General features: G+C 42.9%; 1 protein-coding gene across 7 annotated transcripts in view; it reads right to left on the bottom strand.

Moving 5' to 3' along the window:
* Positions 1 to 1,579: 1,579 nt before the first annotated feature.
* The window catches only part of CUL2 (cullin 2), a 57,573-nt gene continuing 48,190 nt past the window's right edge, over positions 1,580 to 10,962 (bottom strand). For all 7 annotated transcript variants that reach the window (XM_053359692.1, XM_053359690.1, XM_053359689.1 and 4 more), the window contains 5 exons: positions 9,193 to 9,259; positions 7,778 to 7,980; positions 5,618 to 5,719; positions 3,075 to 3,191; positions 1,580 to 2,188 (listed from right to left, as the gene is read on the bottom strand). In XM_053359692.1, the coding sequence (XP_053215667.1) occupies positions 2,057 to 2,188; positions 3,075 to 3,191; positions 5,618 to 5,719; positions 7,778 to 7,980; positions 9,193 to 9,259 (621 nt within the window). In that variant the 3' untranslated portion in view covers positions 1,580 to 2,056. The remainder of the gene's footprint in view (positions 2,189 to 3,074; positions 3,192 to 5,617; positions 5,720 to 7,777; positions 7,981 to 9,192; positions 9,260 to 10,962) is intronic.

The following is a 10,962-nucleotide window of genomic DNA, read 5'->3' as shown; positions in this document are numbered from 1 at the left end:
AAGCCAGAGTCCATGTCAACAATTAAATATGTCATGTGCTCAAATATTGTTCTAAAAATCTCATGAATAAAAGAGCCCATCTCCTTCCAGGTCCTTCTTGGACTTTATATTATTCTTTCCCAAAACCTTAATAGCTGGTTGATGTAACTGCTGCTGCTGCTTGCCCTTGTGGACTCATTTCCCCAGGGCATTAGTGCTATTTAAATTCCACTACACTTTTCACAGCAAGACTTAACAAGTTTCTAGCAGATTAAAATTCATCAAGATGGTATTTTGTACTCTGAGCCAATCCAAAGAATTCATGGCATCTTTATATCTAGCCAATGGTCAGGGATTATGGAAGCTGTAGTACAAAACATCTAGAGGGCACTAGGATGGGGCAGGCTCGTTTATCCTAGCAAGGATACTTGCAATTTGCTAGCAGACAGTGATGCAAGTTCTTAGCTGCTATATGCGGCTCCAGTAGCTTTGTCCCACCCCACCACTGCGTGGAAAAAAATTATTATACTGCTATGGTCACTTTTAAAATGTTAAGGAAAAAAACACACTCAGGAATGTGTCTTGAAAGAAATATTGTGCCGATCTTTTGCCATGTTCTACACAAGACTATTTCTTGAAACCTGCTGCTGTTGTACCATGGATGACCCAGCTGCGGCAGCTGCTGCTAATCTGAGCAAAGGAATGGAGCACTGTGAGCCTGATAGAAATGGTGTGCGGTTGCTGTGAGAAAAACAGGCGGTGGTCCTCCAACAGGGCTTTCTGGTCCCAGCACAATTCATTCTGAGTAAGGAGTCCTTCAAGAGCGAGGCACTGTGGGTGAAGTTGCCCTGGAGACGATCTATGCCGCTGCAACTTAGGCAGGATGGTGGCAAATCCTGCTCAAAGTTTAATGGTCTCTGAATGGCTCATCGATAAACCAAAAGTGGAACAATAATGGAAAAGATCAAAAGGAGGCTTTTAAGGATTCCTGGATGGGTCAATGTTTAGAACAGGTATTTCGTTTATGTTTAGGAGAGTCAAAAGAGATGACATACTGAAGGAAATATTTGCTAAAACATCCTTAGGGACATGTTCAACAAAACGCAAATGCATCTGTTTGCAATCCTAATCTAAGTTCAAAGGTTAATCATTTCCCATTGTGCCATTTGCTAGAAAAAGTGCAGCCACAAACACAGAGCTGTTTCCTGGCTCCCTATAACTGGTTCACACACATTGTTCACGTTTGTGTATTCACACACACAACAATTCTTTTAACACTAGATAAATCAACACAAAGAGTCCTAATCATATTGCAGATGATCAGAATCCCCGTTTCCAGACTTGCACTTCAATGCTGGACAGAGTAACTTGGAATATGAACAACTGCCTTAATATAATAAAACTAACTAGACCACAATCTCACTGACGTGAGATAAACCCCACTGAGCTTAGTGGGCCTTTGCTTCCAAATAAAAACACACAGCTACCTGCAGGTAGCTCTGCGCAGCTGCAGAACCCATGGATGGAAGTGCACATAGAACGGTAATTTAGATGTCCTTCAAAGTTGATTTATTAATTAAAATCAAATCACCACAACATATTCCATTTCTTTATTTATTTGACAAGCAGCAGTATCATGTTCTTTTTACATTTTAATGTAGATACAATTATTATGTTATCTGCCATATTACAATATTTAGTCTGTTTTAACTTTGTCTTTTAAGATACATTAAAAAACATCAACTGCAAACGTGGGGGGCATGGAGGGGGTGGAAGGGGGGAAGCATGGTATCCAACCAAAATTTCCACATTTCAGCAATACTTTACTCATTCTCGTTTAGTAAAGTTTTAAGAAATGTCATAATGACATGAGCTTGGAATATCTATAGGCTTTTCATTTCTTTTCGTTGACGCTCATGACGTGGCACTGGTGATGTTGTAAACAGCAGAAAAAACAGGGGCTGCCAAAGTGACCAATTATGGAGGCACAGCAGGCCTGCTTTTTCCCCCCCCCACAGGACACACCAAGCAGTGACAGCAATGATCTCCGTACAACCATACCTGCAGGATATTAACCTCATGCTACATAGCTGTACTCATCTGCTGAGGACTGGCTCCGCTCAATGTATTGTTTGTCAATCAGAACTTCAATACACTTCTTAATCATGCTGATACTTGGATTAAACCTAGCTCTTGATTGGCTAATGACCTGAAAGAGAAAGAGAGAGAGAGACGCTTTATTTAACATACACCTAGTTCAAATGACTTATAAAGCTTCAAAACCAAACCAATGTCACCTTCTGCACATCATTCTAAAAGGGCATACATTCTTTTTTTTCCTGAACTTTGGGACGGTTCACATAATATTGTTTTTCCTCCTTGTGAACAGTCTTGAGCTTTCCACAGAGTATACAGTCGTACCTTGGTTCTTGAACGCCTTGTGACTTGAACGTTTTGGCTCCCAAATGCTGCAAATCCAGAAGTAAGTGTTCTGGTTTGCTAACTTTTTTTGGAAGCCGAACGTCCAACTTCTGACTGAGTGCAGGAAGCTCCTGCAGCCAATTGGAAGCCTTGGTTTTCGAACGTTTTCGGAAGTGGAACGGACTTCCACAATGGATTCTGTTTGAAAACCAAGGTACGACTGTACTTCATGTGGAGGAACGCACATGTAAACCTGCTGGTAAAAATGGATACCGCTGCAGCTATTTCCATAATCAGCACTGCTAGTAAAATGACTTTTGTGACAACAGAAATTATTGCTGTCAGTTGCAGTTCTGGTGTACCACTCAGTTTACAGCACTTCTCTAGGCAACCTCTCGCTGAAACCCCAAGCATCTTTTGGGTTCATTATGACACCTCTATGTTGTTTGATTTGCATCTGCTCGGGGATACCTAACATGGCATTTTGTGCCCTACGTTTTGTATTTAAAGTTGACAGTTCTAACACCAGAGTTCCAATGTATATTTAGCATTAGGGGCTTCCAACCTGGCCAAAAACAGCAATAACCAAACCACTGTCCTTAACAAGATCTCCTACTACATTCTACAAATTTCCACCAGAACAGAATACGTTACATGTTGGCACATGCTCTTACCTCCTGAATAAGAGCATTGTGTCGCAGCAGCTTCCGCGCTTTCATGATACGAACTATAGCAGCTTGAAGGTACATTTTTCTATCTTCATCTACAGCGCTTCTGGTTTGCTCCATTTCCTGCAACACACACACACACATATTAACTGATTTATATACTAAGAGACTGATTCAATAGTCTAACAAGGTATAATTCAGGGGGTTGGCTGTGAAGTTTGCACCAGGAATGCAGTCATGGAATTGTATGTTCAGGCTGTGCATTGCACTGTACTCATAGCTAACACTATGGTTTCTGTTAGTGAATCCTGATGGCGACGCTAATGCTATTGTGCACTTGGAAGTTAAGGTGAGTTGGATCTCAGCAGTGTCTGGATGTGAGACCACTGAAACACTCTCTAAGCTACTTAACAAAAAGTCAGCAGACTCACAGAGAAAACAGGGAGGACTTTGTACCATCCTGGTCCTTGCCTGGTCTGTCCTCCCAGCCAGCAAGTGTGTGTCGCGCTACAGCATTTGATTGACCTGTGTATCATCTGGCTGAAGGTAACAGTGTTTGCTCTGCTTAGTAGCGTGGGTTATTGCCTGATTGCTGGCTGAGTGAATGCAGTGGGGGGGGGGGTTTCCAGGGCCTGCCTTGCTATAACCAGCTTGACACCAAAGGGGTTTGCCACTTTTGAGTCCTACGTCAGGAAGAGACAGGGGCAGGGGCGCCCCATACTGTCAGTCAGGATATAGAAGGCACTGTGTGAACAGGCCTGTGACCCTCAGCTAGGGTGAGAGCCAGGTGGAGGGGAAGTCTGGCTTTGCGGAAGCTGTGAGTGAGAGGCAGGGGGAAGAGAGCGGCTAGGGGATTTAACATCAACTTCTGGCTGTGTAGGATGCATATAGTACTGGTCCTGAGTTTGCTATTCTGTACTCCAATCTCCAAACTGCATATGGGGTGAATGGTGGCTTGTTAATGCTTCTGGATGGGCATGATGCTGTCTCAGTTTCAGTGGTGTTGGGCAGGGGAAGGCACATTTTGAGCAGGGGTGGGGGCTGACCACCATCAGGGACAGAGGCCTAGGGGTTTGGTCTCCGATCCTTATTTCAGCCCTCTCCATCAGAAGTTACTGGTAGCATATCCACTGTGTCCTCTGGTCCGGTGGTGCTGTTGCTGAATGCTAGATTGGTCCATAATAAAACCATGCTCACGCACAACCTGATTGTGCATAACTAGGGAGTCAAGGTGGGGGTGTTGCTATTGTCCATAAGAGCAACATCTCCTAGGCCAGGAAGCCTCTTAATCTTGGGATGGGCTCAGAGGGTGTGCATCTGGTATTGGGCCAGAAAGACAGGGATGCTACTGGTCTACTAAACATCCGTGATCAGGCTTTCTAAAGTAGTCTCTGAGGAGGACCCTAAAATGATAACCTTGGGTGATTTCCATATCCACATCCAGGCTGCCGTCAGGCCAAGTAGAGATTTCATGACATCCATGACAACCATGGGTCTCTCTCAGATAGAGATTGGTCCAAGACACCAGGCAGGGCACACTCTTGATGTAGTGGGAGTGCAAGGCACTTCCTTGTCATGGTCAGACCCTTGTCACTATCTGGTTAAGTTTGGGCGGACACTGGAAATTCTCCCCCGTAAGAATGGTGGGCCCATTCAGATGGCCCACCTTCAGAGGCGTGATGGAGCTGGAGCAGCTCTTTGGTACTCTAAGGAGTTCTAGACCAGGGTTTCCCAAACTTCCCAGCATCCCTGATCACTGGCCCTGCTAGTTAGGGATGGTGGCAGTTATTGTCCAATAACAGCTAGAAACCCAAGTTTGGGAAACTCTGTTCTAGACTATGGACCAGGCCGGAGAAGACTGGAGCACAAGTGGCTAGTCTCGCTCTGAAGCCAACCGAACACTGGCAAGAATTCACAATCATGCTTGCCATGTGGAAGTGTGGGCTGTGAATAAAGCTCTTTTTGCAGTTTGCATTATGTCCTCTAGTAGCCAGCCGAGTAATTATGGAAGGTCCAGAGGTTACTGACTCCCAGCTATCGGCCAGCTGCAATATCCGGTTTTTGGAGAAGGTGGTGGATCAATTGGATCAGTGAAGTAATAAGACTAATTTGATAAAAGTTTAGTTCATTATGCAACTGAGATTCAAGAAATATTAATTCTTAGCTTATCTAGATATCTGCCATGACACATGGTTGAAAGGAATGACATTCCTAGTTCAAATGTTTTATTTTTCAAGCTGTAATCACTGTGAACAAGTTGGAATGACTAATGCTGTTAGCTGTAAAGGACTGATGAGACTTAGAGCAATTCGGTAAATTGGAATTTCCCAATTTAATCCACACTTCTCAATTTGAAGCCCAGTTTGCACTGGATCGCCTTGAAAATGCCATGCTGTCTATACTAGCAACCTCATTGCAATGATCTTGCTTGCCTCCCATTAACTCTTTCTACTTCTAACACCAAAAAGTTAGCAGTTTTAAAAATAGGTTTCAGTTTTATACTATTCATGCAATTCAAGCTAGTTCGTATCAACGAAATTAATACTTGCCTGCGGTGTATCTTTTTGCATTGATGTAGTGATTTTAAATTTTGTCCGTTTACTGCTGAAGTTCATATTTAATGAAAAAGTAGACTCTGCTTCTACATCTTCCTGCAATGAGAAAAGCATGTGTATTTCACACACAAATGATGCCAAACACATTAACAGCTTGTCTGTTTCCCCAGGAACAGTGAACAGCTTGCATGAAAAATATCTAGAGTTACATATGGCTTACATCTTCGCTGTTGAAATATAAACATATTGCTATTTTTTTTCTTCAATTTGGCAGGTCTGAATTATTTAACTTCCCTATGGAGCAGTTTGGCAACTCAAGGCACTCAAGATAATGCATTTTACATATATGATTGTTTTTAAAACGAGCCCAGTGCAATTGTTCCACTACGCTGAACACAAAAATGCCTAATGTTGTTAACAAGATTGAAATATAGCAAGACCAATTACTGGAAAATAATTAGAACATGTTTTAGTCTATCAATCCTGTGACATTCCTGGGGAAAGTTAGAAAGTGCACTTCCTAGTCCTCTTAAATTGAATTACAAAAAGGCACTGAGGAAAAACGGACCATTTCTTACAGATAATCTCATTTCAGCCTATGGGGATAGATACAGCTTTAAGAACATGAGTTTGTTGCACTGTTCAAGGATTAGATTTGCAATAACTGTCTACTGCCTTGTCTAGAAGACCCACAGTCAGGAATGTTCTGGGTAAGCTGTACTTCAGGATATTCTTTTTGCTAACTATGGAAACTCAAGTCCCCTCAGATGCACAGGAAACAGGCACACACAGCACTCCAAGCTTCAGTACTTTAGTTGGGACCCAGTGAGATTTTTGAGGTTTTGTCCATTTTGAGGAGTAAAAGTTCAAGTCATTTTTATAAACTGTTTCTGAAAGAACACTGAGTTTCAAAAGCAGTTTGCAAAGGGGCATGGGGACTGGTACTTGAGAGGGACATGGGTGGGACTGTGGTCTAAACCACTAAGCCTCTTGGGCTTGCCGATCGAAAGGTCGGCGGTTTGAATCTGCACAATGGGGTGAGCTCCCATTGCTCTGTCCCAGCTTCTGACAACCCAGCAGTTTGTAGGCGTATCAGTGCCAGTAGATAGGTACCGCTGTGGCAGGAAGGTAAATGGCATTTCCATGCGCCCTGGCACTTGTCACCGTGTCCCGTTGCACCAGAAGCAGTTTAGTCATGCTGGCCACATGACCCAGAAAGCTGTCTGCGGACAAACACCGGCTCTCTCAGCCTGGAAAAGCGAGATGAGCGCCGCACCCCATAGTCCCCTTTGATGGGACTTAATCGTCCAGGGGCCCTTTACCTTTACCTTACTTGAGAGGCATGAAGTTCAAGGTTTTTAGACAGGTGTAACTTGCATTGTTCTCATGGACAGTGTGTTAGAATTCCTGCTCCACGATTGCAGTTATGGGATTGTTGTCTTTCACATGAAGTGGTATGTTTTGACTCCACAAAGTGGGAAGTGATGGAGACAGGATGTTTGTGTTACTGTGTTCCATGAAATGGGACTATTGTCCTTTGTTCTTTCTCTTTGCTGTCTGATGCTAGAGAGAGACGGAGCCATGTTGCAGTGCTCCATGTGTGTTTATACATAAATAAAGTAGATTAGCCAAAATGCTGAGGTCTGTTACGCAAGCTGCCAAGACTCTGCGGATCCCTAAGTGTGCCGATGTCTGTTGGCATCGTTCGGTGTGATGTTCGGGCAGAAAAAAGCTTTTGAAGCTCCTGAACGAAAGACCAGGAGGGAGAGAACATGCCAGTCGGGCATGTGTCTCTGCCAGGGTCCTACTCGAGTGTAGGACAAGCTCCTGACACAATGTTCCAAAGCCACATAAAAATATGGCCAATCTGATATTCTATAAGCAAAAGATGAGGAACCTGTGGCTCTCCAGATGTTGATGGACCCCAACTCCCATCACCCCCCAGCCAGTATGGTCAATGGTCAGAGATGATGGGAACTGCGGTTCAGCAACATCTGGGGGAGCACAGATTGCCCTCCATTGTTATACAAGCTGTGGGCGATAGGGACAGAAGGCAACACTTCATCTCCCCCATAAAACAAACACAAAACACTTGCAAATGTCCAGTAAGCGGAGACAGAAGCAAATACATTCTATGCCCCTTTGGCGACGTACCTTCTCAGAGTCATGGTTGATCATTTTGACATCAAGTAACGACTTGATCGTTTTTGTCAATTCCTTCTCATTCATCTGCGTACTGTCTTGAAGTTCTCTATAACTGACAGTTTCACTGTTGTTGAAGGCAAGCAGCACTGCCATTTGGTATGTTGTAACCATGGCTACATACGGTTTGCACAAATAATTCATTTTAACTTCACCTGCAAATCAACGATGCGTTTCATGAACAGGTTTAGCTCATATTACAAATTTTAAAAATGGCACTCTCCTTCAACGTGGGGCAGGCATGGAGAAGCCCAAGGCCTGGTGGTTAACCGAACTAAGCATGCAGAGAAGAAATGAGCTAAGGGTTTTATTAACTGGTCCTCTCAGTGCAAGAAATAACTCAAAGCATGTTTCTGTACACAGCTGGGATACTGAGGTATATAAAAATGATGCACAGTGTGAGAAAGTGGATAGCAAGATGTTTTTCTCCTTCTCTCATAATACTAGGCCCCAAGACCACCCAATATGGCTGAATGTTGGAAGATTCAGGTCAGACAAAAGAACAAACGTCTTCGAACAGCGCATAGTTGAACAATAGAATTTACTCTCACAAGTAGCAGCGCTGGCCACCTATTTGACAAATTCATGGAAATTAAGGTTATCAGTGGCTACTGGCAATGATGGCTATTTACTACCTATACTGCCAGAGGCAATGTGCATCTGAATACCAGCTGGTGGGAAACGTAAGTGGGCAAAATATTGTGGAGTTTAGGTTGTGTTTGCTGACTTCCCATAGGCATCTAGTTGGTCACTGTAAGAACAGGATGCTGGACCAAATGAGCTGCCAGTCTGATTCAGTGGGGCTATTCTTATATTCTTTCATTTAGTGTAGTCATCTCCACATCCATTACTCCCCAATCCTGTCTCCTGGTGTCTGCATTAATTTGTTCCTTGTACACACACTTCCATAATGCCCTTCGGTCCCAGCTTTCCAGGTCTTGCTAACAAACCTTAAACTGTTCCAGCTCAAAGCACTGTTGAAGAATCAAACTATGCCGGGTTGCCTGTATAAACAAACTGAATCTTATGCTAACATTTTACTTTTTTCAACCTATACTAATAACTGGGTGTTTTCCAAAAGGCTGTCTCGAAATACAACTCATTTCTGGAGAACACTGTGTTAATATCACAAAGATACAATCTGTAAAGCAATAAATCCTATAGGCAAGCTTCAAAGGAGATGAAATTAAGATACCTATTAGTGCTAAATCAGCACAACCATATTAACAATGTCAACGAAAGTAATTTTAAGAGGGTTTTTAAAAATTTACTAAACTTCCAAAGGATTTATGGGTTCCAATAATAAAAAACCAGTATTAGCATATTAGAAATTTCCAGAAGGTAAAAAGCATGCAGACTCATTTTACCTGTGCAGAGATAATGAAGCCAGGTGAGTTTCCTCCCACTGAAATGCTGACTGTAAAATAATTCAAACTGTAAAACAAAATCATTCTTTGGGTCAAATATTTTAAGAGATTAAGACCTCAGCCAAATACCTCAAGACAAAGAATTCTGGTTAGTGCAGAGCTTAGCATAATAATACACAATAATACAATGAAGCTTCTTCAAATGTCAGCTATAATGCGACATATGCTTGTAAAATCATGAAGCAAAAAGATCCAATCACAAAGAAAGTGCAAACACAGAATCATGGAATTGTAAAGTTGGACGGAACCCTGAGGACCATCTAGTCCAACCCACTGCATTGCAAGAATATTTATTAAGAGTTTAACATTTTAATCATCCTACTCCCCATGTGAATATAACATTTTAACCACTGTAGAACTGGGTACTGTGTGTGTGTGTGTGTGTGTGTGTGTGTGTTGCATCGCTATCAGTACTCAATGCTTTTGACAGCATGGTTTGGGCTAGGCCCCACATCTCTGAAAGATGACTTCCTTTCCTATAGACCCTCTTGGGTGTTAAATTCAGCATAGTATGCTGGAGACATGCATCTTTACTCTGGCTTTTGACACTATGCATTTTCAGGACCTTCTTTTGACGAATCTGTTTTAACTATTTTTTTATATTGAAGTTTAAATTGCTGTAATCTGCCCTGGGCCCTGATGGTGATGGGTGGATAATACAGTTGAATAAGAATAATAATTACTATTATTACTGCCAACTTTAATTAGTACAATTATTGACATGTACCTTTAACTGGATCTATTAGCATTCCACTGCAGAATATACCTTTTTATTTATTCATAGCTAATCACTTTATTGGGACGCGGGTGGCGCTGTGGGTAAAACCTCAGCTCCTAGGACTTGCCGATCGCATGGTCGGCGGTTCGAATCCCCGCGGCAGGGTGCACTCCCGTTGCTCGGTCCCAGCGCCTGCCAACCTAGCAGTTCGAAAGCACCCCCGGGTGCAAGTAGATAAATAGGGACCGCTTACTAGCAGGAAGGTAAACGGCGTTTCCGTGTGCGGCTCTGCCTCGCCAGGGTAGCTTCGTCACGCTTGCCACGTGACCCGGAAGTGTCTGCGGACAGTGCTGGCTCCCGGCCTATAGAGTGAGATGAGCGCACAACCCTAGAGTCTGTCAAGACCGGCCTGTATGGGCAGGGGTACCTTTACCTTTTAATCAATTTATATAGATTCTTAATATGACCAGCCACCACCCTGTGAAGAAAGTAACTAGCTCCTTAAGACACACATGAAGCAATTTCAAGCAAGCAACTTGAGAGGCAGGCAGTTCCCGCTCTTCTTAAAGCTTAGACTTCTGGGCAACTGACAGTGTTTCTAAGGAAATGTGTGTTGGTTACTCCTGAGCACCCCATTGAGTCCCTCTTGGAAGATAGCAAAAAGGTCACTAGAGGAGCCGGCAAATCAGGCTTTGTAACCCGTTTAAGGGTCTCTTAGCTCTAAGAATTAGCTTCAAAAGCTGCTAGGCAAGCTCTAAATTCAGAGCAAGTCATGGATAAGAGGACTACAAAATTTCAAGAGGAGTATTCCTAGTTCCTTTCTTTTTCCCTTACTTTGAGCTAACTAACTATACAGCAGTATCTTCGGAGATGGTAGAATGTAATACCACACACTAGTTAGGGTTAAATCATATTATTGAAACCGGCCACAGAATCTTTAAACACCACAACAGAACTTTGAACATTCTGTCTTTTGTTAAAGGAGGAATTGG

This window comes from Podarcis raffonei, chromosome 12 (genome assembly GCF_027172205.1).
Source record: "Podarcis raffonei isolate rPodRaf1 chromosome 12, rPodRaf1.pri, whole genome shotgun sequence".
Taxonomy (NCBI): domain Eukaryota; kingdom Metazoa; phylum Chordata; class Lepidosauria; order Squamata; family Lacertidae; genus Podarcis; species Podarcis raffonei.
This window is presented reverse-complemented; position numbering and strand designations above follow the sequence as displayed.